Source organism: Apus apus, chromosome 19 (assembly GCF_020740795.1).
Source record: "Apus apus isolate bApuApu2 chromosome 19, bApuApu2.pri.cur, whole genome shotgun sequence".
Taxonomy (NCBI): Eukaryota; Metazoa; Chordata; class Aves; order Apodiformes; family Apodidae; genus Apus; species Apus apus.
In genome coordinates this window covers 7,030,607-7,055,484 of record NC_067300.1, presented here as the reverse complement: position 1 = coordinate 7,055,484, position 24,878 = coordinate 7,030,607, and the positions used below count along the sequence as shown (strand labels likewise).

At 51.6% G+C, this 24,878-nt stretch overlaps 3 protein-coding genes across 5 annotated transcripts; 1 reads left to right on the top strand and 2 right to left on the bottom strand.

Moving 5' to 3' along the window:
- Positions 1–255: 255 nt before the first annotated feature.
- PRRT1B (proline rich transmembrane protein 1B) lies at positions 256–2,036 on the bottom strand. Its single transcript, XM_051636408.1, has 4 exons — positions 1,945–2,036; positions 1,410–1,764; positions 1,101–1,241; positions 256–1,006 (listed from the first exon to the last, which is right to left on the bottom strand). The coding sequence occupies exons 2-4, from the start codon at positions 1,749–1,751 to the stop codon at positions 860–862; spliced, it is 630 nt and encodes a 209-aa protein (XP_051492368.1). The 5' UTR covers positions 1,752–1,764; positions 1,945–2,036; the 3' UTR covers positions 256–859.
- Positions 890–11,676, top strand: UCK1 (uridine-cytidine kinase 1). 2 transcript variants are annotated; one of them, XM_051636407.1, is made up of 7 exons: positions 890–1,063; positions 3,644–3,803; positions 4,543–4,639; positions 4,864–5,006; positions 5,105–5,199; positions 7,997–8,045; positions 8,410–11,676. In XM_051636407.1, exons 2-7 carry the CDS (start codon positions 3,665–3,667, stop codon positions 8,607–8,609), a joined length of 723 nt encoding a protein of 240 aa, XP_051492367.1. In that variant the 5' UTR covers positions 890–1,063; positions 3,644–3,664; the 3' UTR covers positions 8,610–11,676. The 2 variants fall into 2 exon arrangements, with proteins under 2 accessions (XP_051492367.1, XP_051492366.1); XM_051636406.1 differs by lacking the exon at positions 890–1,063 and adding an exon at positions 3,406–3,513.
- POMT1 (protein O-mannosyltransferase 1) lies at positions 9,980–24,878 on the bottom strand. Of its 2 annotated transcripts, none has more exons than XM_051636404.1 (21): positions 24,832–24,878; positions 24,119–24,237; positions 23,354–23,497; positions 22,963–23,069; positions 22,347–22,397; positions 21,865–22,011; positions 20,716–20,827; positions 19,961–20,026; positions 19,414–19,507; positions 18,816–18,971; positions 17,955–18,085; positions 17,612–17,707; positions 16,220–16,312; positions 15,312–15,408; positions 15,128–15,220; positions 14,549–14,669; positions 14,180–14,277; positions 13,608–13,721; positions 12,927–13,053; positions 12,102–12,279; positions 9,980–11,886 (listed from the first exon to the last, which is right to left on the bottom strand). In XM_051636404.1, the coding sequence occupies exons 3-21, from the start codon at positions 23,473–23,475 to the stop codon at positions 11,712–11,714; spliced, it is 2,178 nt and encodes a 725-aa protein (XP_051492364.1). In that variant the 5' UTR covers positions 23,476–23,497; positions 24,119–24,237; positions 24,832–24,878; the 3' UTR covers positions 9,980–11,711. The 2 variants fall into 2 exon arrangements, with proteins under 2 accessions (XP_051492364.1, XP_051492365.1); XM_051636405.1 differs by having other exon boundaries at positions 20,716–20,755.

Sequence of the window (24,878 nt, the reverse complement as noted above, 5' to 3'; positions counted from 1 at the left end):
GTGCATCCCAGCCTTGGAAAGACCCGACAGCTCATCCTGCCCTTCCCCACAGCCTCCTTGGCAGTGGCACCCCCAGCACACCCCTTCCCTCGGGTCCCCCCCAGAGTCCTGCTAAGATGGAGCCCCAGCACCCACCTGGTCTGGGAGGAAAACCCTTATTTGACCAACTACAGGAGAACTTGCCCTGGATTTTGTGGTGGACAAAAGCCACAGGGAGAGGGGAAAAGGTCTTTGGCATGCACAGAAAACGGAACCTTTGGCGACACCCGTGTTTTATTTCAATCTGGAAGCAGCAAGAAGGTGGCCACACAGCGTGTGTGTGTATTTGTGTGAGCACAATCACCATAGGAGCTAAATGGGTGGGTTTATTTCTTCTCACATTAGGAATTACAGGTGAGGGCTTCTCACATGCCCAGAGCAGCAGCTGGCAGTGGAGGAGCCACATGCCTCGGCCTCTCCTTTAGGCCTGGGCCATTTCCTCCATCTCCAGACCCATTGCCCTCACGACAGAGTCCACAGAAACTGGATTCAACATCCCACAGCAGAGCCTGATCCTGGACGTGGTGCTGCTGCTCTGACAGCTCCTTGGCTCCAGCAGGGGCACGGTGCTGGGTCCGTTCTGCCCGTGCCACGGTTCAGGGGGCTGAGTGCAGACAAGCCAAGGCACCTGCAGCTCCAGAGCTGCTCCTCACCCACCAGGAAGGATGGACACTGCTCCTTGGCCCCAATAACACTCTTGTGGTCCCCCCAGTTTCCCACAGCAGCCCGGGCGATGCCACTCGGGGGCTGTGGCCACTCCTCCTGCCCCCATGGCAAGGAGCCCCTGGCACGCGCCGTGTCCCTGGGGCCCGGGGCCCTGTCATAGGTACAGGGACACCAGGACGTAGACCACCCAGCTGATGGAGGCAAACAACCCGAAGAGGAGGCTGAAGAGGACCAGTGACTGGGCCTTTCTGGATGCCACGGTCGCCTGAGCCACGTCCCCACGGCTGAGCGCAGCACGGGTCTGGCACGGGAGGAGAAGGGGAGAGAAGAGCACCAGGAAGGGGACTCAAGACACCGGGTGAGTTCAGCCTAAACGGGGAGGGTGCCGCCCTTACCTCGTGCGAGTAGACAAGGGCGATGAGCCCGGTCAGCAGGCAGCAGAAAACTGTCACCAGCACCGACTCCACCATGTAGTCCTTGGGCAGGGGCTGCCCACGGGGGGTGGGCGAGGGCCCCGCGCTCGGCTGCCCCGGGTACTGCCACACGGGAGGGGTTAGAGCTGCATCACCCACCCCCCCCCAGCGCCCACCCCCCAGGCTGTGGTGCTTGAGCACTGCTTGGGACCCCAGAAACCGGGGAGAAGGTGGGGATAAGGGGTGACCCTGCTCCGCAGAGGGGAGCGCGTTGGGGTGGGGGATACGTACGATGGTGTAGGGCAGAGGGGTGGGCGAGACGCCCTGGGGTGGGAAGGGTCCAGGTCCTGGCCCCGGCTGGTAGACGACGGGTGCTTGTTGGGAGAATCCAGCCGGGAAGGGCGGGTAGAGGAGATGAACGCTCTTAGGGTCCGGGGGCGAGTAGGGTGGTGGGTCCCCCTCGAAGGTCGTGTTGATGACCACCGCCGCTCCCGTGGGCCCGTCCCCGCGGCCCGTGGGGGGGTCCCAGCGGCTGCTGGAGCTGGACAGCCCCCCGGCTGCCCCGCTGCCACCCCCCTGCCCTCCTCCTTGGGCTGGGGGGCTGCAGGGCCCCGCTGCTGCTTCGCTCTCCATCCCACGGGGAATCCTGCGGGGACAGGGGGCCCATGGGGCTGCCTCGCCGTCCCCCCAAGCCCTGAACATCCCAGAGAAGCAGGCAAGGGGACCCACCCCCCGCTTTGCCACCCTCCTGCCGCCGCACAGCCCAAAGCCCCCCCAGCGCCCCATCCCTTGAACCCCACCACCCCTGGTCCCCATCCCCACTCACCTCGCTGCCCTCGGGGTCCCCAACTCCGGACTCTCAGACCCCCCCGCAACGTTCCCGCCGCGGCCCCCGGCCCGGCGCGGCCCCGCGGGAGCAGCCGGGGCGGGTTAATGATTGACCGGCTGTTTGCCCGGGGCCCGCGGGGCCGGGGCCGCGCCCGCAGCGGGGCCGGGGGCTCCGGGGTGGGGATGGCACCGGGGTCACGGCCGCGGGGACCCCAGAGGGGACAAACGGGGGGTCCGGAAGGAGGTCTGGTGTGCAGGTCTGGGTGCTGCAGCCTATGGAAGTGCAGAGCTCAGGGGTACGTTTGCATGTATTTATACATAATAATTTCATTTTTTCATGTATAAATGTGTGATTTGTCTTTTATTTTTAAATATGACGTTTACAGGTAGGAAGTGCTGCCGGTATGTTCCAGCCACATCTATTTATGTGTAAAAAATGTATGCAAAAAGTTGCGTTTATGGTAGCCAGATCTGTTAATGTGTGTACGTGTGTGTGTACGTTGTGCGTGCACACACGGGTCTGTGTCCATACCCACGCACCCTGTCTGTGCACACCCTGCGTGTACAGGTCTCACACACACGTGTATGTGAGTGTGTATGTGTTTATGTATGTGCTGCACGAATGTTCCTCCATCGCTGCACATCATAGAATTTGGAAGGGAACCTTCAAAGCTCATCCAGATCCAACCCCCCTGCGTGGGCAGGGACACCTCCCAGCAGGCCAGGCTGCTCCCAGCCCCTTCAGCACTTCCACAGACACGCCCAGGACACACAGACAGACACACGCCCAGGACACACAAACAGACACATGCACAGGACACACAAACAGACACATGCACAGGACACACAGACATGTGTAGACACACGCCCAGGACACACAGACACACGCCCAGGACACAAGGCCAGGACACACAAACAGACACACGCCCAGGACACACAGACACGTGTAGACACACGCCCAGGACACACACACAGACACACACCCAGGACACACAGACACACGCCCAGGACACAAGGCCAGGACACACAAACAGACACACAGACACACGCCCAGGACACACAGACACGTGTAGACACACGCCCAGGACACACACAGAGACACATGCCCAGGACACACAGACACACGCCCAGGACACGCAGACACATGCCCAAGACACACGGACACATGCCCAGGACACGCAGACACGCCCAGGACACACACACAGACACACGCCCAGGACACACAGACACACGCCCAGGACACACACACACACACACCCCCCGACCCCTGTGCCCGCGGGAGCCGCAGCTGCCGGTCAAAGCTGTAATAGGGCGGAGCCGCCCGCAGGGACCGCCCCCAGCGGCTCCGGCCCCGCCCCCAGCGGCTCTGGCCCCGCCCCCAGCAGCTCCGGCCCCGCCCCCAGCGGCTTCGGCCCCGCCCCCGGGCTGGCCCCGCCCCCCAGACTACAAGTCCCGTGGTGCCCCGCGGCCGCCCGCCGCCATGGCCTCCGCCGGCGCCGCCGAGCCCGAGCGGCCGCGGCCCAAGCCCTTCCTGATCGGGGTGAGCGGCGGCACGGCCAGCGGGAAGGTGAGACCCCGGGGCGGGCCGGGGGTGGGCCGGGCCGGGCCGGGGGGAGGCCGGGCGCGGCGCCGCCGAGAGGCCGCTCGGTTGGTTCTCCCCGCTCTGCCTGAGCCCCGCTCGGCCCCTTCCTCTTCAGTCCACAGTGTGTGAGAAGATCATGGAGCTGCTGGGGCAGAACGAGGTGGAGCGGCGGCAGAGGAAGGTCCTGATCCTCAGCCAGGACAGCTTCTACAAGGTGCTGACGCCCGAGCAGAAGGCCAAGGCGCTGAAGGGGCAGTACAACTTCGACCACCCGGGTGAGGCCCTGGACGGGGCGATTCGGTTGTGCCGGTGGCTGGAGGGCGGCGGGCGTTTGCCTGCGGGAAACGGGCAGCGCTGGGTGACAGAAAAGGCTCCTGCCCTCACCCAACCGGCCGTTCCAGGTGTACCTCATAGGCCAGTGCACCTTAGAGAGAGAGACTGGAGAACTGGAGGCCATCCCGGCGTGCGTGGTGCTGCCTCCTCATCCTCAGCTGCTGAGGGGCTCTGTCACCAGCTCCGTTATTCCCCAGACCCCTTCCAAGTAGTTCTTGGCCACGTAAACATCAGCTCTCCTTGCTTGGGGTGCTGTGGATGGTGAGGGGGACTGGATCTACCCTTAGCTGCAGTCTAGAACCTGCTGTAGGTTCACCCTGGCAGGTAATGAGAAGCTTTAGAGGTGTCTGAGGTTTTCTAAATGACTCTTAGCTAACAGGCTGAGAGTTGCACAAATTTGCACAATTACCAGGTGGTTCGGTAAAATTATACAATTACCAGCTCCACGTTTCAGTAATTTCATTGTACTGCAGTTGTTTATAAACAGCAAATTCTTTTTGCTTTATCTTTTTAATCAAGTGTGGCAGTTATAGCTTGGGTGGGGAGCATTGGGTTGCTGCTGGTAGGAAGAAAATAAAGCACAAGTTCCTATTTTTCTGGTGGCAGAGAGCTTTTTCCTTTGGGTGAGCAGGACACTTGATCGCATCTGAGCATCTTCCTCTTTCAACCTTCCTCTGGCAGATGCTTTTGATAACGATTTGATGCACACAACCCTGAAAAGTATCGTTGAGGGGAAAACGGTGGAGGTGCCAACGTACGACTTTGTGACCCATTCTCGGTAGGTTTTGGGGGGTCTTGGGGAGGCTGTGAGGTCTTGGGGAGGCTGTGAGGTCTTGGGGAGGCTGTGAGGTCTTTGGGGGGCTGTGAGGTCTTGGGGGGGTGTGAGGTCTTGGGGGGGTGTCAGGTCCTGGGGGGGTGTGTGGATGCCTCCAGCTGTGCCTGGGGCTTGGCTGAGGTGTGGGACCCTTTCAACAAGGTGCTCTGGGTGTTTTTACCCGGCAGGCTGGCAGAGACCACGGTGGTCTATCCCGCTGACGTTGTCCTGTTTGAGGGGATCCTGGTTTTCTACAACCAAGACATCCGGGACATGTTCCACCTCCGGCTCTTTGTGGACACGGACTCGGACGTCCGGCTGTCCCGCCGAGGTAAGGCTCTGCCACCCTGGGGGGTGCCAGCCTGCTCCTGCTCCTTATCCATCCTTTGCTGTGGGGTAAAACTCCTGGCTTTTATCTTCCCATCCCAGTTCTGCGAGATATGAAACGTGGGAGGGACCTTGAGCAGATCCTCACCCAGTACACCACGTTTGTCAAGCCTGCCTTTGAGGAGTTCTGCCTGCCGGTACCAAGGGTTTCACTGCATTGGTCTCTGGGTCTTGGGTGGGGGCAGAGGAGGAGCAGGGTGTCCTGGGGGTTAGCTGCACTCTGGATGCAGCAGTGGTGGCTTTTCTTGTTTGTGTTTCACCAGTCCCACTCTCTGCTTCACCTCTTTCACCATTACAAGCTGCTTGTTGAAGGAACTTGAATGGTTGGTCCCTTGTCCTCACAAAGCACCGTGTTCCCACTCCTGGCTGCCATGGCTGTTTCAGCATGGGTGCCTCTGACTGAAGCACTCCCACTCTGTGTGTTATCTGAAGTCTTGCAGGATGAATGAAGAGCTTGGTTTCCAGCAGGATGTCTCTGAACAGGGAACGCTGGTGAAAACCCAGGGCAGACCATTATAGTGCCTGCTTGCTGTGATGTCTCACAGAATCACAGAATATTTTGGGTTGGAAGCACACGGTGCTTCTCATCAACCAACACCCCAGGTCCTTTTCCTCAGAGCTGTTCTCAATCCATTCTCCATCCAGCCTGTTATTTGCACTTGGAGTTGCTCCAAACCCTGTGCCTTGTTGTGCCTCATGCTGTTGTTACAGTCCCACCTCTCCAGCCTGTCTAGGTCTTTCTGCACCATGTCACACAGCTTGGTGTCACTGCCAAGCTTGCTGGGGGTGCACTCAGTCCCACTCTCCATGTGGCTGACAAAGATATAAAACATCACTGGTCCCAGTCCTGACCCCAGAGCAACACCATTCATCACTGGTCTCCACTTGGACATCGAGATGTTGACCACAACTCTGAGTGTGACTGTCCAGCCAGTTCCTTATCCGTCCATCAAGTCTGTATCTCTCGAGTTTAGAGACCAGGATGTTGTGCAGGACAGTGTCACGTGCTTTGCACAAGGCCAAGGAGATGATGCCCATTGCTTTTCCATTATCCACCAACACAGTAATCCCACCAAATTCGTCAGGCAGGATTTGCCCTTGGTGAAGGCATGTTGGCTGTCACCAGTCACCTCCTTATCCATGTGCCTTAGCAGACTTTCCAGGAGGATCTGCTCCATGATCTTGTGGGCACAGAGGTGATACTGACTGGCTTGTAGTTCCCTGGGCTTTGTTTTTTTCCTTTTTCAGAAATGAGGGATGTCTTTCCCCTTTTCCAGTCAGTGGGAGCTTCACTGAACTGCCACCATTTCTCAAATATAATAGTGACTTATCAACTTCATCTGCCATTTCCCTCAGGACATATGGATGTATGTTATCAGGTCCGATAGACTTGACCACCTTCAGGTTTCTCAGACAATTATATTTAATTAATTATTATATAATTATTAATAACAATAATTAGGGCTTTAGTTTTCCTAACCTGATCCTGGCTGCTCCAGCAATTTCTTTGTGTTCTTCCCAGGCTACCTGTTCATCCTTCCACCCTCTGTAGGCTTCCTTTATGTGTTTGAGTTTGTCCAGGAGCTTCTTGTTCATCTGTGGAAGCCTCCTGGCATTTTTACCTCATTGTTGGGATGCAATGCTCCCATGCTTGGAGGAGGTGGTCCTTGAATATTAACCAGCTTTCTCAGGCCCCTCTTTTATCCCAGGTGGGTCTCTGAAGAGGCCAAAGTCTGCTCTTCTGAAGCCCAGGGTAGTCAGCTTGCTGTGCACCCTCCTCACTGCTCTGAGGATCTCAAACTCCACCATCTCATGGTCACTGCAGCCAGGGCTGCCCTTCACATTCCCCACCAGCCCCTCCTTGTTGGTGAGAACAGCTGCTCCTCATTGGCTCCTCACTTGGCAGAAGAAGTTACCAGCACATTCCAGGAACCTCCTGAATTGTTTGTGCTCTGTGTTGTTCCTCCAACAGATACTGGGGTGATTGAAGCCCCCCCTGAGGACCAGGGCTTGTGAACACAAGGCTACTCCTGTCTCCTATAAAGGGTCTCATCTGCTCCGTCTTCCTGGTGGGGTGGCCTGTTGCAGCCCCATGGTGATGTCCCCTGTCCCTGCCCTCCCTTTAATCCTGAGCTGAAGCTCTTGGTCATGTTTCCCTGTTGGCCCCTATTGCCTGAGGAGCCCCGGGCTCATCTCTGTAAGCCTTCAACTCTGCTGCCATGTATCCAGCCCATCTCCCAGCACCCCACCCCTCTGACCTTGCCATGTTGGAAATGAGGGGCCCATTTAGGTGCTCACCCTGTCAATTTGTAAAAACCCTTTGAGAACAAAATCCTGTGCATGAATTAAGTAAGCTGGAAAAAGCTGGCTCAGAGGCACCTCTTGCTCTTAGATCAAAGCAGTTCTGGGATTGTAAAAGGACTCATTAGACATGCTGACTTTGCCAGCCTTTTCATAAGTAGGGGGGTTGGGGAAAAACTCAGGGGCTTCACGGTGGTAAAAAAAATCAATAATATGTCATCAGAGGCTGGAAGGAATTTCACATGCACGTTGGGTGCCTCAGTGCTGGGCCAGGATTTAGCAATGGTTGTGAAATGCTGATCAGAACAGTTCTGAGCAAACAGACCTCCAAGCAGGAGACCCATTGGAAGGCCACCTGCTCTTCAGAAGAGTGAAAGCAAGTTCTCCATGCTCCACCTGCTGCTCCCACCTGCTGCTTCACTGCAAAAGGGCAGGAAGAACAAGGCCTGGCCTTAAATCCACAGCATGTTGGACTTCTCAGTTCCCTTGGGTGTTACCATGACTAAGAGCTTTAACTTATAGTCCCAGAGCACAGGAACCCCTCCAGCTTTGCCCTCAGCTTTGGTAGCTTCTTCTGGTAGCTTTTTTCTATAAAGCTGTCTTTTCCCACCAAGAGTTTCTTCTGTTTTGCAGACAAAGAAGTATGCTGATGTGATCATCCCCAGAGGAGTTGACAACATGGGTAAAAAGGAGTTTGCTTTTCTGCCTGATTTCTCTGGGGACAGCACCTTTGGGGCTGGGAGGCGAGCAGGTGGCACACCACTGCCTGGTTTGCCTGTGTCCAGGGAAGGGTGTTTTACTGGGAGTTGGGGGGGGGGGGGGCGGTGTGTAGGGGAGGGAACTGCTCAGAGTCCAGTTGGGATGACCATCTGCTCAGCCTCTGGAAAAAGTGACCTGACTGGAGATGCTGAGCAGGACAGCAGGGTTAGAGCTGGTGTTGAGGTCTGGGCTTACTGTGGAGGGCAGGTGTGGCTGGTTAAAACTGGGCAGGGCGGGATGCTCTGCGTTTTCTAGCTAGCCTACGTGTCCCCTGTTCCTCCCTGCAGTTGCCATCAACCTCATCGTGCAGCACATCCAAGACATCCTGAACGGGGACATCTGCAAGTGGCAGCGCGGGGCGGTGAACGGGCACGTCCGGCCCTACAAGCGCCCGTTCCCGGAGCAGACGGAAAGCGGCGGCAGCGGCAGCAACGCGCTGGCGACCGGCAAGCGCTCCCACCTGGAGTCCAGCAGCCGCCCACACTAACTGACCTCCTGAAGGATTTGCCTCTGGTCCAGACCAACACTGAAGACAGCTTGGGGAAAGAAGGACTTCAAGCAGAATGGTTGGTGAAGTGCCCTTTAAATCATCCCAGCAGCGGAGGGGGATACGGGTGTGAAACCTTGGGTGTGAAACTTCGGGTGTGAAACTTCTGGCAGAGGGAAGGGGAAGGAGCTGGGCTGCTGCCCCTCTCCCCTCCACACTCCCTCCCATTTCTCCCAGTGTTGTCTGGAGTTGCTCTGTTACTCAGTGAACTGGTTAAAGGCAGTGCCACTTGCCTTTTTTGTAATTTTCAAAATGAGATCTAAGGCTGAAGTCTCCCTTGAAAATTAAGCGCTACCAGTGATTAGCAAGCTAGCCCAGCTCCCTGATGATGAGCTTCCTTAGCAGGAAAATTAGCTGCCTTTTTTTTTTTTTTTTTTTTCCCCTTCAAAAGACGAGTCTCTTCATCCAAGACTAGCTCACACCTTGCTCATGTAACCAAGCAGGTGCAGTCCTTGCTCTTCTCCACCTTGATGGGACCTTGAGTTCTGGCATCGCTCTCCTGCTGCTCAGCCTCCTTTGTCAGGTGTAGCAGCACGTGGGGCAGGCTTGGCCTGCAGAGGAATTTCCCCCCCGGAGACAGAGATGAAACAGAGAGTGTCTGAGGCAAATGGGAACTTGCAGTTCAGGGGAGGCCAGGCCCAAGATCTTGTGTGAGTCTGGTGCCTAATTTAGTCCTTTCTAAGCACCTGAACCTTGCTACGCTGTGTGATTAATTTTTGTGCCCAGTCTTTACCAGAGTTTTCCAATATGTGAGCTCCAGCTGGATTGAGTTGCTCATGGAAATGGAAACCTGACCTTGTCAGTATGTGTGTCTTCTAGGGTGTTTCTCTACTGCTGGTTGCAGATTCTGCTGGTCAGAATCCATCCACTTTCAGAGCGGGGGGAGCTGTGAAGTGCCAGACCCTCCTCCTGGTGGCACAGGCAGCTCTGGACATGCCTCTGCCCTCAGACAGGGTGAAAGTCTTTGCCTTGCACTCAGGCAGTTTAAACAAGAATGTCTGGCTTTCTAAAAGAGCTGACAAGAGGCTGGAAGTATCAACAGTCTGATCCCAGTTTCTTGATTTACCCCAGATAAGTGATATGCAACAATATAAAGTTTATGAAGTGCTGGTTGGGCCTTTGAAAATGTCCTTGTGAGTCTGGACTTTTACAGTGTCATTTTAAGAAAGGGGGGGGGCAAGAAATATTAAGGGGAATGTTTTCATATTTGCTAGTTTTCTGAAAAACAGGGCCTGGCTGTGTTGGGGGGTGTGTGTGTGTGGAGGGGTGTGTGTGTGTGTGTTCTTTGGCTAATTAACAACTGAAAAACAGTGAGCAGAAATGACTGTTTTATATGAGGTATTTGTGCTACTTGCACTGCAGCGGCAGAAAGGGACAGGAAGGAACAAGTCTGGAGATGCCCTTATACTCAGTCCTTTCTTCCCTTGGCTCAGCGTTGTTGGCTGAGCTTTGGTAACGGCTGCTTCAGGAAAAGGAGAAAAACAAACAACACTTCAAAAAAATGCAGTCTGCACTTTCAGCCCCGTAGTCTTTTCAACACTGGAAATCAGTCGATGTTTGTTACCCAGCTGTGATCTCCCAGGTCAGGGGTACGTCTGTCCTGCTGAGGAGAAAGCAGCTCATTTCCCAGCTGCTGCTGGGTGCTGCTCAGCTCAGGGTGCCAAACTTAGAGCATGAGCTACCGCAGTGAAGCATGAGCTACCGGGGCTGATGAAGGAGGAGGAAAATAGTCACTAAAACCTGCTTTGAATGACTGTGGTGTTTGATCATCCCTTCCTCTGGGGGGCGGGGAGGGAGCTCAAGGCAGCCTGGAATAGCATCTGTTAGAGCAGTTAGCAGCACCCTGTCTGGCTAGGGTCAGCTTGAAGCTGGATTGCAAGATCCTGCTGCTGCAGCCACATGGAAAAATAAATCAGTCAGTGGTGTAGGTACTGCAGCCCCTAACACCTGTACAGAGCTGTTATAAATTCCCTGCTGAGCAATCCCAGGTGCCTCTGGCACCTTCTATCCTGTGAGCTCCTCTGCTGGTGCAGGCCAGGGCATGGCCTGAGTCACTGTTCTTACCCTGAGGCCGTGGGTGCAGGTTTGAGCAGGTTTCCTTGTCAGCCTGATCATTTCTGCCTCACTTAGAGCTCGTCTTGGGATGAGGCTTGAGGGGTAATCCTGCAGCCCAGGAGCAGGAACACGAGGCCAGGGGACTCTTCTGGCTTTGGCTGACTTCTTGGCCTGCCTGGAGCTTTGTTTATAGCTTATTTAGCTGTAACAGCATTTTTTTGTAATGCCTCTGTTTTATTTTTGCCTAGCTTCATAAAAATGATGGTTATGCCAAATGATTATCCACAGATAACAGTACCGAGTCGTTATGTTATGCAAAATGGACTATTTATAAACTTGGCTTAATGCTGTAATTAATGAACCAGGGATGATGATAGCAGAGCATTGACTTGGGGGAGGGGCAGAGAATGCTCTGATGGGGGATACAGCCATGGGATGATGCTGAAGACTGCAGGGCCAGTTATTGACAGCTAAATATGTGTCAGTTTTGGGGCTGGGAAAACCAGGAATAACAAAGGAAAAAGGATGCAGTATGTTGGAGAGTATCTGTTCACAGTGACTTGCTGTAACCTGGAATTGCAGACCAAGGTGCTAGGGAACATAAACATAAATATAGTGCAACAAGAGTGTGAGAAGGAAGAGACCATCATCACCAGGGAGGAGGAAGAAGGAGCCCTTGGAGCCTGATCCTCCCAGCAAGGGTCCTGGGATGCTGCTGGACTGAAGTCAGCAACCTCCCAACCCCGAGGGGCAGTGGGAGGGTGAATGTAACAGGGGCAGAGACTGGGAATTGTGCTCCTAGCAGCTCTAGCACTGTTGAGACCTCTCTCTTTTTTGGTAACAATATTCTTTTCTTTTTCTGTAATAATTAGATCTGGACTACTATCCCTTATTTGATCAGACTGTTCAGATTTCCATGATACTAACAATAAACTCTTGGCTTTGCATAGAAGGAGTCTCCTTTTGCCTGTACCAAGCCTGTGGGTGTCACTGTTTTCGGAGGAGGATGTTCCAGGTCTCCTTCCAGCGCAGGTGCCTCAGCTCAGTGACAGAGAGCGAGGGCTGCCCGTAGGTCACGGGGCTGAAGGTGGAGTAGACAAGGTAGATGGAGGAGAACCAGGCGACCACCAAGGCACTGAACATGCTCCTGAGAAGTGGAGACCTGGGGAGGGGAGAGAGCAGTGAAGTCACACCAAGGCTGGCCAAGTGCTTCTGCCAAAAGGAAGACATGCAGATGGGGTGTCTGTTCCAAAGGCAAAAGGCAGAGTACTGGCACTGCTGGCAAAATCGTCCCTTTCCCTGCAGCAGGTTGCCAAGGCCACAGCCCCAGAGAAAACAACTGCATCTCTTGTCTGTCCATCTATTAAAATCAATTACCTGCAGAGATGAGTGCCAAGATGCTGCAACACGATGGGGATGAGGAGGATCTGGAACGTGAGGGCAGGCAGGTAGTGGTAGAGGAAAAGTGTTTTCTCCATCAGGAAGAAGGGCAGGTAGTTCACAGCCCAGCCTCCCAGGCAGATCCCCCCAGCTGACACCCACAGCTGCCACACATCTGCAGGGGACAGGAGACACCATCAAAGCACTGTCTGGAAACCTAAAATCTATAAGAGCTCACCCTACTTCCTTGTTTTGGTTTTGTACACTTATTTAATACTTTAACTTAACCCACACTCAGCTGACAGAAATGGTTACATTTTGTCACACTTTTATGAACCACCCATCTGGACACCACAGCCAACATGAAGCAGCTTCACAGTAGGACAAAATGCACTGCCTGAAAGGTCAGCAAAAACTGCCCAACCAGGCAGAGGAGATGGACCCTCACTTAGAACATCTCCAAGAAATCCATCCTCACACAGCCAGTACCTGTCTCTGTTTAACATCCCAGAAGGACTCAATAGAATCTGAAGCTGATGCCTGGAGATTTCTTTAATCCAGGGAATAGTTCAAATAAATATGATGCTGCTACTGTGCTGTCTCCTGAGGTGATGCTCATATTGTGATGAGCACAGTGAGTCTCTTCATGGCCTACTCTAAATGTTGGTGCATCCCTCATAAAAATGTCAGGATTAGTGGGCAGGAAAAAGTGCTGGCAGAGCCAGAGTTGCAAAAATGTAGCTTGGGGGCCATTAAAAATGTCAGAGAACAAGTGACAGCCCCCCCCCACCTCACCAACACACACAGAATATGGAACCAAACCTTCAGGAATGTCATAGATCCTTCTTCGTCGTCGGACCAAGTACCAGAGGGACAAACAGGTGTAGATCAGAGCAGCAACATTAGCTGAAGCCCAGGTGACAACATTCCCCAGGAGGTGGATCTGGGCCTGCAGACCAGAAGATGCTCTAAGCCAGGAGCAGGAACAGGCTGCAGTTCTTTTGCAGAAGTATCACCCATACAGATTTGCTCTATTAAACTCCAGCCTGGCTGGTAACCTGATCTGTCCTGGAACAAAGCAAACTGATACACGTTGCTGCTTCCAGACCCTTTTGTAATGCAATCCATTTAAAAGCTGCTACTGGGAGATGAACTCATCTTCTAAATTAAATTAATAATGGAAAGGATTAAACTGCAGTCTTCCTTTAAAAAAAAAAATTCAGAATATCAAGAAGACATGATTTAATTAAAAACATCTAATGTCAAAGCTGAATTACATGCCAAAAAAAAAACAAACCCAACCCTCAGATTGGAACCTGATGATCTTTAAGGTCCCTTCCAACCTTCACCATTCTATGGTTTTATGACAATACATTCTTAACACAGGAAGAGCCCATCCTAGAGCAGCTCCTTGGCTGGCCCTGCAGCTCTTCTCTCACTCCCACTCATGGAGCTCATGCTTTCTTCACCAGGTTGGTGTTTACTTCCACCCCTGGTACTTACCCCAGAGGTGGGGTGGAGCCAGTAGGCAATATTTGTGTCCATTGTGATCCAGTCAAGGGCAGAGGAGCTGTACTTGTGTTCTGTGGCTTCGTTTTTTAGTGTCAGTATTTTCCACTAGAAAAAAAAGTAGAGAAAAGGCTTTCAGACTTGGAACAGTGAGTGGGATGGCAGGAACAGATGCAAGATGGTCAGTTCTTAACCTGGGAATGGAGAAAGATTTTGCATATCTCACAATGGCTACTGATCAACAGTTGTATTTTGCTCTTCTATAAACCTTAGTGAATTCCCACAGAGTCAGGAAGGGTCACCAGCACAGGACAGCTCAGTTCAGGAGAATTTCTGTGAGCCCAACTGACCTTGCCCCCTTTTTTTTTCTTACACAATCATCTGGGTGCTTGTTACCGACCAGCACAGGTCTCTGATGCCCTTCTAACTGCAGTCAGAAATATTTTTTTTCAATGAGGAAGCCAAACTAAAAGCAAGGAATAAACCAGGAGTCCCCAGGTCTGCAGAAATGCCCAGTTCCTGCTCTGCAGCAGAAGGAAAGATGAAAGAAATAACAAGACACTCACCTGCAACTCCGTGAACTTTGCCATGAAGCTGAGGTTTTTACTGATGTCCATCTGTGTGGGAGAGTGGAGCTCCACTTGCCTCTCTTTCTGCTCTTGGCCTGGAAGAAAACAGCACAGCCCAGAAATAACCACATTAGCAGGTACAAAGCTAGAAAGGGGAGAGATCTCACAGGATCCCTTGGCTCCTCACGTTCCCAGGAGCCCTTTTCCAATGCATAATCCTGGAAGAGCTCTCCAAGGGGATTTAAGGATCCTGCCAACTGGTAGAACCAGAGCCTGAAGAACACACACACACGATACCACCTTCCCATCAACATGGAGCATCCTCCAGTCACAGAAATCTGCTTTGAGACCATGGCTGGGACCTACTTTTCCCATATCTGTGCTCCTCCACATTCCACACCATGCTCTCGTGGTAGCCTTTGGACAGCTTCTCTCCAACCACCTCCAGCTGCTGGTATCCCCACTCAGGTAAAGATGCTCCACTGAGCTGAAAGGGAAAGATGCCTGTCAAGGTGCAGCCCTGCCAACCTGAACTCCAGGATGGAAGTTCCCTGGCCCTGCCTGAGCAGCGGATCACAAAGGGACCACCACAAAGTATGTGAGGAGTCACCATGAAACGATGTCTCAACAAAGGCTACAAGCCATAAAGTTTGGGACACTCTGCCATGAGATCCTAACATTCCAGCTGCTGTCAGTGCAGACAGCAGTGTCAGAGGCTCAGCACCAATTTCTGAGGCAGTAACCAAACTCCAGTTGTGAACAGTGTTCACAGCCTCCTGAGGACCAGGACAGCTCTGCAAGCTGAGCAGGTTCAATGTTTCCTTTTATTTACGTATTTGGTTGTTTGCTTGAGCAGTTTAGGGATTCCTGAGCAGGAGGTTAGTGCCTTATTACAAGAACTGCAGGGAGGAAAAGCTGTAGGAAAATAAGCACAAACTCACTTGCCTTTAGCACTGCAGAGGTGTTCACGTGAACAAACCTCACTTCTGACAGAATTGTCTTCCACACGTCTGTGTCAGACTCACGATTTACAATTTCCTAAGACAGAAAGATGTCATTGGATCCTCGTGTTGTCTCAGCTGTTCCTGCTGGAACCTGAGAAGCTCCTCCCTTCCCTTTGACCACTCACCACTCTCCAGAGGTTCTGTGCTGGCATGGAGATGTTATAATCAATATAGCAGGAAACTTCTTGGGAGTGAGGGCTAAGAGGGGCAGCAACATCATGCCTGGAAGACAAGTATTAAGTAAGTAAACATTTCCCAAATTCATATGAAAAAGCAAATCCCATAAAGGGATTGAACTGGCCTAGACCAGATTCAGTAATCAAGCAAAAAGCAGCTCATTTATACAGACTGCACTGTTTGCTCTGCAGGAGAACACTCCCCACTCCCCAGAGCTGCCAGGAACAGGGTCAGAGGAAGCCAGTGCAGATGCTGGCTTTGCCAGGCTGGAGAACAAGCACCAACTGTGACACACAGAGAGGCTGTTCACTGGGGTTTCCAATAATGAACAAATTAGGTTTGGAAGGGACACAGCAAAAACCCAAGCTCAGAACAGCCTCCCTCTGAATCTGAGTGATGTTCAAGTCCAAGCAGATGCCCTTTGGGAAGCAGCCAGGAGGCATTTCAGGCAATGTCTGTTCTGCCCAGAGTGGAGGGAGTGACAGGGCAGGGATGAAGACCCACCAGGAGGACTATGCAGGTAGGAATCTGCAGAACTACTATCAACTGTGACCATGGGTGAAACCACCACTAAGGCCACCAGCAGACAAGACAGCTAGCAGCCATTGAACAGTCTGTGATTAGTATAAAATCCCACTGCCAAAAACAAAATAGCACACAGCATCCTTCCTCTGGGCCACAGGGATGGCACATGAGAGTCACCCCATGAGGTGCCTCCTGGTCCCAGCGTTTGAAGGATCCATGAATCACAGTTTAGAGCAGACCTGAATGCCAGGGTCACCTGGGGTAACTTCAGCCCCTGCAGAGTGACTCTGAGAGATAAAAGAGTAAAGTGATCCAGGAGGAAAGGACTCACGTGTTGAGGTAGCGGGTGGTGATGCCATGGACCAGCTGCACGATGTGTCCGTGCCTGACGGGCCGGGGGGGGTTGCTCACCACCAGCTGCTGCCTGGGAGAGACACCCAAGAGGAAGTGGTTAGGTTCTTATTTCCATACCATGCAGCCTTGTCACAACCAAACTGTCAGGTTAAGAAGCTGCAGGCTTCAGTAAGATGAGAAACTGAAGCAATCTATGGATTGTACCAGAATGGAAACAGAGCTCCTCAAGGTAAAGGTGAGTTAGGGGCAGAGTGACTCAGATGGGTAATGGGACACCCACACCCCAGCCACTGGGTCAGTGGCCTGAATCCAGGTCAGTCAGGAGCAAGTTCAGGTTATTTCCACCTCACAGCTGCTTGGTGGCTTCTGTGAACTGAGAACAAGGCTGAGTGAAGTCTGACAGGTGTTGGTACTGCAACTGATGTCACTTCTGGCAGAATGGTAAGAGAGATCAATGACTATCTCCACCATGAAGACTAAACTCTCATCTTGATTCTGGACAGGGCTAGAACTTTGGGAATGCTGCAGTTCCCCTGACTGCTGCCTGTACTTCACTGTTCTACAGAACTACAGAAGGACTTCACATCCTCCAGGGCCTGTTGGGAGTTTGAAGAATTTTAAGAAGATATTGGGTCACTGTGGTGCTGGTAGAGATCCTGTTCCAAAGGTCTGAACAAACCTTCCCAATGTGGATACAATTCAGAATGGCACACAGGCCTTCTGGTTCCATACAGTTCCCAGAGCAACTTAAGGAACCTACAAAAGCAACTTTTTAATCAGTATGAAATGATATCACACAAGGGCTTTTACTGGCAGAACTACAAGAAAAAAAAAGAGTCCTGCCCCTCACTGACAGTGACAATCGCAAAACACCAGCACAAACCAGGCCCCTCAAGCACAGGCTCCCACTTGGAATCTCTCCCCATGTGGCAGATTCTACAGCTCATACCACACTTTAAATACAAAGAAATGGCCATTCTGCAGAAGTGATCTCTTTTCTCCTGAGAACCAGTTTGATACAACTCATCAAGGCTCTCTAAAGCCATGGCTCACACACTTCAAAAAGCAGAACGTGCCTTTCATGCAAAGCACCTGAACTGTTCCCACCAGTCCCACGAGTCTTTAAAGTCCGCCCTGGGCACAGCACTGCCCACATTCTGGCAGGAACAGTTCTGAAAGAATTCTGGAGTCCTCAGTAATGCTGTTACATATTGAGGAGTGTGCAAAGAGCTGCCCCTACTGGCCCTGCAGCTGAGGATCACACGTGGCTTCTACATCCATAAGCAGAGAACAGGAATGTCCAATCCAAGCTAGGGTTAGGGTTTGGAAGCACACAACAGCCACAATTACAGCAGCTTGGCATACTCACATTCCAGGATCCTTGACAATCCACCAGTTGTTCACATCCTTGAAGGGATAGCAGGTCACCTGCTGCTGATGGGAACTCCCTCGGCCATTCTCATACCTGTGCAGAAGGTTAAAACCCCAGGGGGGTGTCACAGAACATTTCTGTGCTCCAAAGTCACAGCAACACAAGGCAGCACCAGATCACTGCCTCTATTCCTACAGAGGAGAGAACCTGGACATCTGCAGAGTGCTCTGAAGGATTAATGAAGAGACTGCCAGGACCCAAACTGAGACACTGGGACTGGCAGGTGAAGAACGAGAGCAGACTTTCACCCTAACAATACAGACACAACCAGATTCCTCACCTGATGGGGTAAGTATTTGTGTGAGAATGGAGCCAACACTGCATGGGCTTGCCCAGCACGTTCCTCAGGGTGATCTGAGAGCCATAGGCCACCTCCAGGGGCTGACCCTGAGTGATCCGAGCCAGTCCACCCTGAGGAGAAGGAACAACCCAGAGACTGTTTAAATTCCGTTAAGAGTCACCTGTCACTTGGACATAGAAGTATCTTAGCACAACAACTTCTCATCTGGTTGTATCTACAAGAATCATGTTTGCAGCACCACACTCAGCAGATACCAACACCTGAAAGCCTACAAGGTCTTGGGGAACACCCCTAAAACCATGCTGTTCTATAAGACAGACTGACCACTCTTCTACAGAAAATCACACTGTCATCCTGTGCTCCCCACCACCATCACTTCCGAGCTCAGCACTGTAGCTGCTTCTGTGGAGTTTACTGTAGGAAGGGACAAATCTCCAGCAGAAGAGTGAACACACTGTTCTTGGCTCACTGGGAAAAGCTTTCCACCCATTATCAGGATTTCAGTCTGTGGGATACCGGCTTGCAACACAGTCATTACTGCCTCATCTCAAAGCAGGGCCACAGCAGGAAGGTAGAATCATAGAATGGTTTGAGTTGGAATGAACCTTAGGGATCATCTAGATCCACCCCCCTACTTGGGCAGGGACACCTCCCACCAGACCAGGTTTCTCCAAGCCCCATCCAACCTGGCCTTGAACACTTCCAGGGATGGACATAAAAGGAACAAACAGGCAAGACATAAGGAACAAGACTGCACACCTTCCTTCTAACAGTGAACACAAGACAGATGTCCCCCTCTTCTCCCCTCATAAATCCATTTGATACCCACATTTTCTTTACCTCTAGGCTGGCTTGGAAAGCACTTGTCATGATCTGGTCATGAGGCCCAGAGCGATAGAGCAGTGTCAGGTGGACATAGAAGAAGGACAGGTACATGGCCAGGGGGGTGACAATGAGGGCCAGTCCCCTCGCTAGAAAATGGCACAGCAAGGAAACCTAGAACACAGAGAACTCACTGGTTTCATGCTCCAGATGCTAAGAATATTTAAAATATTAGTGTACTTGGCTTGTTTTGTTTGTCAAGTTTCCACAACCCCCCTGACTCAACTATAACTTCATGGACAGCTGGGTCACTTCCACTGGGGATTTGAACTGGAGGCAGCAGAAGGGGCTGTGAAACAGTTTTTGAGCCACAAACCACCAAGACATAGATAAGAGACAAAAAAGCCAATCACATATGTGTGCTTATCCTAAATTTAACTCCATCTTCTCCAGCACCTGAGCTGGGAATCTGTTCTGTGACATGAGGATCTGCAAACCATGACAAGGAATTTTGGCGCAAGAACCACCTACAGACAGCATGGCTGTCTGGGGGCCTGCAGGGCTCCTGCCTGGCTCCTGCATGTAATAATCACATTTTGCATGTTGTGCCACCTACATTGGAGAAGCTCTGGTCTCCTATCATGTGCCAGAAGTGAAGTCCTGCCACAGCCAAGAGCAGCACATAGGTAAACAAGCCCATGTATTTCACTCTGAGAAGAAAGTGCATTAAAAATGGATACAGTTAAAAACTACATGACTACCCAACACAAGCATAGACATTCAAACATTCCCTTGAATGGGATGCACTAAATTCCAAGGACTCAGATCCATGATAAGTTGGGTACAACATACATTTCAAGGCTTTGACACCAGAAGATATAATTTGTTTGCCAATTACACCAGTGACAGGGAACCTGTCAGGTGGCAGATCACAAAGTGCCAACTCCCTAAATTAAGATTAACTGAAGCTTGAGAAGTGAGTTTTGTTCTTCCCAGCACTGCACCCTCTAATGCCTGGTACTTCCCTCTGTGAATTGCCAGCCTCTCTATAGAAACTTACTAAAAAGTCATGGAGATGACAAAACTGCACCAAGAATCAGTCCCCAAAATCCAAAGCCCCACTGACACCTGGGATGGCAGGCAGGAATGTCACCAACACTTACCCAACTGCACAAGAACAAGCTACTCCAGTCAACAGAAGCCAAAACCACCAGCTTCCAGAGAAGGAACTGAAATAAAAGGAGAAAGGAAAGGATGTTATGGTGAGATTTGGGCACTTTCTTAGGATCCTGACTTCAACTAATTTAACTTGAAAAAAACTTGCTGGACTCCACTATTTCTTGTTCTACTCAGAGGGATTTCATTCTGAACTTCCTATTGCCACCAGCTCTCAGCCATGACCTACAGGCTGTTTCTAAGTGTACTTTCCTGTATCCTGAAAAGCAAAACCCACTGCTACCTGCTTTCTGACACCAGAGATCAAAGAAAGGTATTAAATCACTTGCTGGGCTCAGCTGAGAGATAATTTCACTTTCCAGAAGATTACTTTATCCCCTGCAAGGATCAGAGAGCAGGTGAAGTCACAAGAGGCAAAGATCTCCAGTGTTAAGTGACCTGTTAACATCAGTGTTTCTGTGCAATGGAAGGAAAGCTCCCAATAAAAAATCTGGGTGGGCTCTCAAGGGGGTTTATTTTTATATAAAATAAATAAGACAACCTTGGTAGCGGTTAAAAGTCTTTAACACTGCTCAGGAGAAAACTTCCAGGGCAGCCATGTGAGAGGTCAAAGCATTGGATTTCACAGACAGATGACGTGAGTTGCAGAACAAGTGATTTACAGAAAAAAAAAACCCAGTCTGTGACAAAAAAAGAAGTCACCACAAGAATATCCAAAGGGATGGAAGACATCCAGCTTTACCTGTGCCTCTGCAAATTGTAGAACTTCAGGTAGGACAAAACTGCAAGTAGGATAAAAAAAATCAGTATTGATTCCAGGAGCATGAACCTTGACTGAGTGATCAAAGAGTTCTCTGTTGGAAAAGAGACAGACACAAGACACAGATAAGTTTCTCTGAAGGCAAGGGCTACCTCAGACAATCCCATAACTATCCAAGAGAAGAACCTGCCCTTTTAAGAACAGTCAATTCACTTGCAATCTTCCTGGCTGTAATAGGGAAGTGTTGGATTTAAAGGGACAAAAACTTTCCAGCAGGAACAAAGTACATGGCCATAACTGTTTCCAAGGAAAAAGAGGTGGGCAAGTAGCAAAGTCTGGCGGGAGGCAGATAAAGGTGCTGTGTTTGCCTATAGAGGCAAAGAAAATCCTGGCAATGCTGGGAAATCCCAAGAGGTGCTTCTCAAGGCATTGAGAGTCAAGGTAGTGACCCCAGCAGGCAATGGGCATGATGACCAAGCTTCAGGAGAGGGAGCTGCAGGCAGCTGCTTTGTGCAGGATTCCCTGAGCCAGAATCAGAGCAGGCAGAAGCTGGGAGGGTTTCTCTTATCAAACTGCTGAAGCGCTGGTGAGGGCTCCTCCCTTTCAGGCAGCTGCCAGTAGGCCCTCAGAGAAGAACAAACAAACCAAAACAAAGCAAAAACTTGAGTTATAGACACCAAAGAAGTGTCAAATCCTGGTGCTAGGGACACAGACTGGACTGCTGCAGTCTGGAGATGAGGAAATGTGATGAGCTCTGACTGCAAGGAGGGTTGTCCTGCTGTTAAAAACCAGTGTGCTGTAACTCAGCCTGTAAACCTCTGAGGAAGGGTACAGGCCTCCTTGGATGCAAGAAACATGGTTTTCTATGAGGCTGTTAAGGCTTTGCTTAATAACTAAATGAATCTGTACAAAGCCTCAGGTTGGAATGGCAGGCTGCTGCAGAGCTGGAAGGACTGAGGGGGCTGGAGAGGCTGAGCAGGGACTGATCAAGGCCTGGAAGTGGGCTCTGGTGCTGTGAGCATTCTGGAGGAAGATGCTACTCCAGCCTTTTATCTGCCCTAAGAATTCACAAGGGGAAAAGGGACCCTGCTCCCCCTGTATGAAGGTTGGGGTCCAGGGGAACAATCTTACCTAAGAGAATGAGAAGAGCAGCTCCAAGTGCAGCACAGTGGGAGAAGTGCAGCTCCACCAAAATCTGGTATGCCAAAGGGACACAGAGAGCACCAGCCAGTGCTGGCAGGAGTCTCAGGGACCAAACAGGGACATTGGTGGTGTATTCTGAAACAGGAGACAACAGGGACACACAGATTGGGAAACTATGAATTACAGAGGAGACAGACTGATACAGACCACCTTACAAGTACAACAACTTGTTGAACCTAACTCCTTCTCTCAGTGATTTATTGTCCATCTTGTGCTGCTTTCACTGTTTTAACCAATTTAAAAAATCTGTGCTATGGAATCACTTCAACCCCTGTTAAAGACCTGCAGAGGACTTGTCTAAGGGAAGGTGTCAGATAAAGTGTTACTTCCACTGATCAGGCAAAAGGAATCTGTCTGCTGCTGAAAGACTATTTTCTCCAAAGAATGAGACAGTTCAAATCAGCTCTTACCAGCTCCAATCCTGTTCCATAAGAAGTTTCCATCAAATCCTCCTATGTAACCTACAACATAAGCAAGAGTTGAGAATTCCCAGTTTTAAAATAAGTATAAAAACTGGTGCTAAACTGGTCCTGGAACCATTTCCCTAACACACAGTTTCTCCACACATGAAAGCCCTCTTTCCCAAAAAGGTCCTTTTTCATACTGCTTTGCCAGCAGCAGTGCAGGATAACGTGCAGAGGCACAAAGGATAGAAATTGGGAACAACAGATACCCAATGACAAAGTTATATGTATATTTCATCTCTCAATGCAGATCTGCACATCTCAGCTACATCTACTGAGGTCTGAAAGTCTGCTGGTTGTTTTCTAGGCACTGGGAGTTCTCATCTTACCTTTCCCCTTTTCCAAAGGATTGGATAACAAAGAGGAAATGGATACACAGCTCCTTCAACTCCACAGAACTCCTGCAACAGCCCCCTAACAATAAGGGAAACCCTAATTCTCTATCAGATTCTCTGGCCTGCCTTGAGCTTTTACACAAAGCCAGGATCTGACAACTCATTTCTAACTAGCACTTCCCTCTTCCACAGCAACAGCCACTTCCCAATTTCAGGAGAGGCCCTACCTCCCAGGGCCAGCAGCATGTGGCCAAAGGGAGGGCCACTGTCATCCACAAAGAAGATCCTCTTCATGTAGAGCGAAACAAACTGGCCGTAATAAACTTCATCAAAACTGAAACACAAGAGGCAGAAACATGTCAAATCTAGCTGGGAGAATCCTGCAGGATACAGGGATGCTAAGGAAGGAAGCACTGATTTGTTGGTAAAAAGGCTAAGAACCCAGTGAAGCACAGTAGCTTGGGCCCTTCCCCTCGGGAATTTCCATTAGGGAAACACTGTCACTGTATTTAGAGAGGCTGGAACCAGGCAGGCTCTGCTCCTCCATTCCTGCACTCTTACAAATGCTTAAAAACCAAGTCTGTGTCATTCCAGTAGAAAATCAGCTGTCCTACTCACACCACAGCCCGTGGATAGGAAAGCCCCCAGAGACGACTCATTAACCCCACCACAGTCAGTGCCACCAGGCTCAAGTTTATCTCGGCCGTCACCACAACCGGCTGCTTCAGAATTCCCAGCATCCTGTCAGAGCTCTGTCCAAACCTTTGGGAGCAAACAGAGGAGAGCAGCAGTCACCCTCTTGCTCAAAACCAGCTGAAAATCATTTGCCAGAAAGCATACAGCACTGCTGAGAGCAGCTTGTGATCACTGATCCTCCCACATCCTCCTGCTTTCCACATTTAAACGTTTTCTACAGTTTTAACTTTAAACATCAAGCTAATACACACATTTAACTTTTCATCAGTTCTGCTTCTACAAGTGTCTGGTTCTCTTTGCTTATTCTCACACTGGTTCTGCAGAAACACAACAGCTTCATTCAAGCCTATATTCTGCTCTGAGCTGAGCAAACCTCCCAACTCAAAGCTCAGTGCTGGTGACAGGCAAACCACACGCTTAGTCACCAGGCTGCTCAGGTAGATTTTAGAAGAATAAAATAGTTACTTTCTTGCAAACTGAGTGTACTTCTTGGGCGGGACAAGGGGCAGAACCCGCAAGCATCCTGTCTTAGAAAGCTGGCTCCTGGAGCAGGGGTGCGGGTGCTGCAGGGCTCTAGCGCAGCCTAGGGGGGAGCGCTGCAGAAGGCAGGACCGAACTCTCCCGCAGGCCGAAACGGCTAAAAGCCAACTCAGAAAATCGTAGGGAATCCAGGTCGCTTCTCCTCACCTCGGTATGATGGAAAGTTACAGGATTAAATCCATCTGCATGGCTGTGATGACGGGAGAACACGAGACAGCAGCAGAGCGGCACCCCCAAGAGCGGTGCCACCATCCTCGTTTCACTACCTGCAAAACACGAGCCCCGCGCGGAGCTGAGCGCTGAGGAGCCCGTTGCAAAGCCGCGCTCTCCCCCGGCCCCGGGGACACGTCTCTGCCCGAGGCAGGCCAAGGACGGGCCGCCACCTCGCTCTGCCATGGCCTCACAGGCCTGGGACCCCAAGGAACGGCCCCATGGAGGGGACCCGCTTCTCCCGGCAGCACAGGCAGGAGGCAGCGCTGCCTCCCGCTCCCGACCTCGCACACCTCCTCAGAGCACCGTTAAACCCGCTACCAGGCTTCGCATCCCCCCCCGGGGGGTGGCAGGACCACAAACCACCCCCCCAGCGCTCGATTCCCTTCTTGAGCTTTACGGAGAGTCACAGAACCACGGACCCCGCGTCCAGACCTCACTCTTGGGGCTTACAGGGTCATCAGGACCCACCAACAGCCCCGCACCCCCCCTCCGTGTTCTGTGGGGGGGATCTAGGACCATTAACCAGCCACTAGGCCCCCCCACCCTCCCCTCAGGGCTTATGGGAGCAGCGGAGCCACCAGCCACCCCCCTCCAGGCCTCGCATCTCCCCGCAGAAGCCCCTCAGCGGGGGGAGCGGTGCCACTGACCCAGCCCCGAGCCTCACAGCAGCGAGGGCGGCAGCGGGACCCCCGGC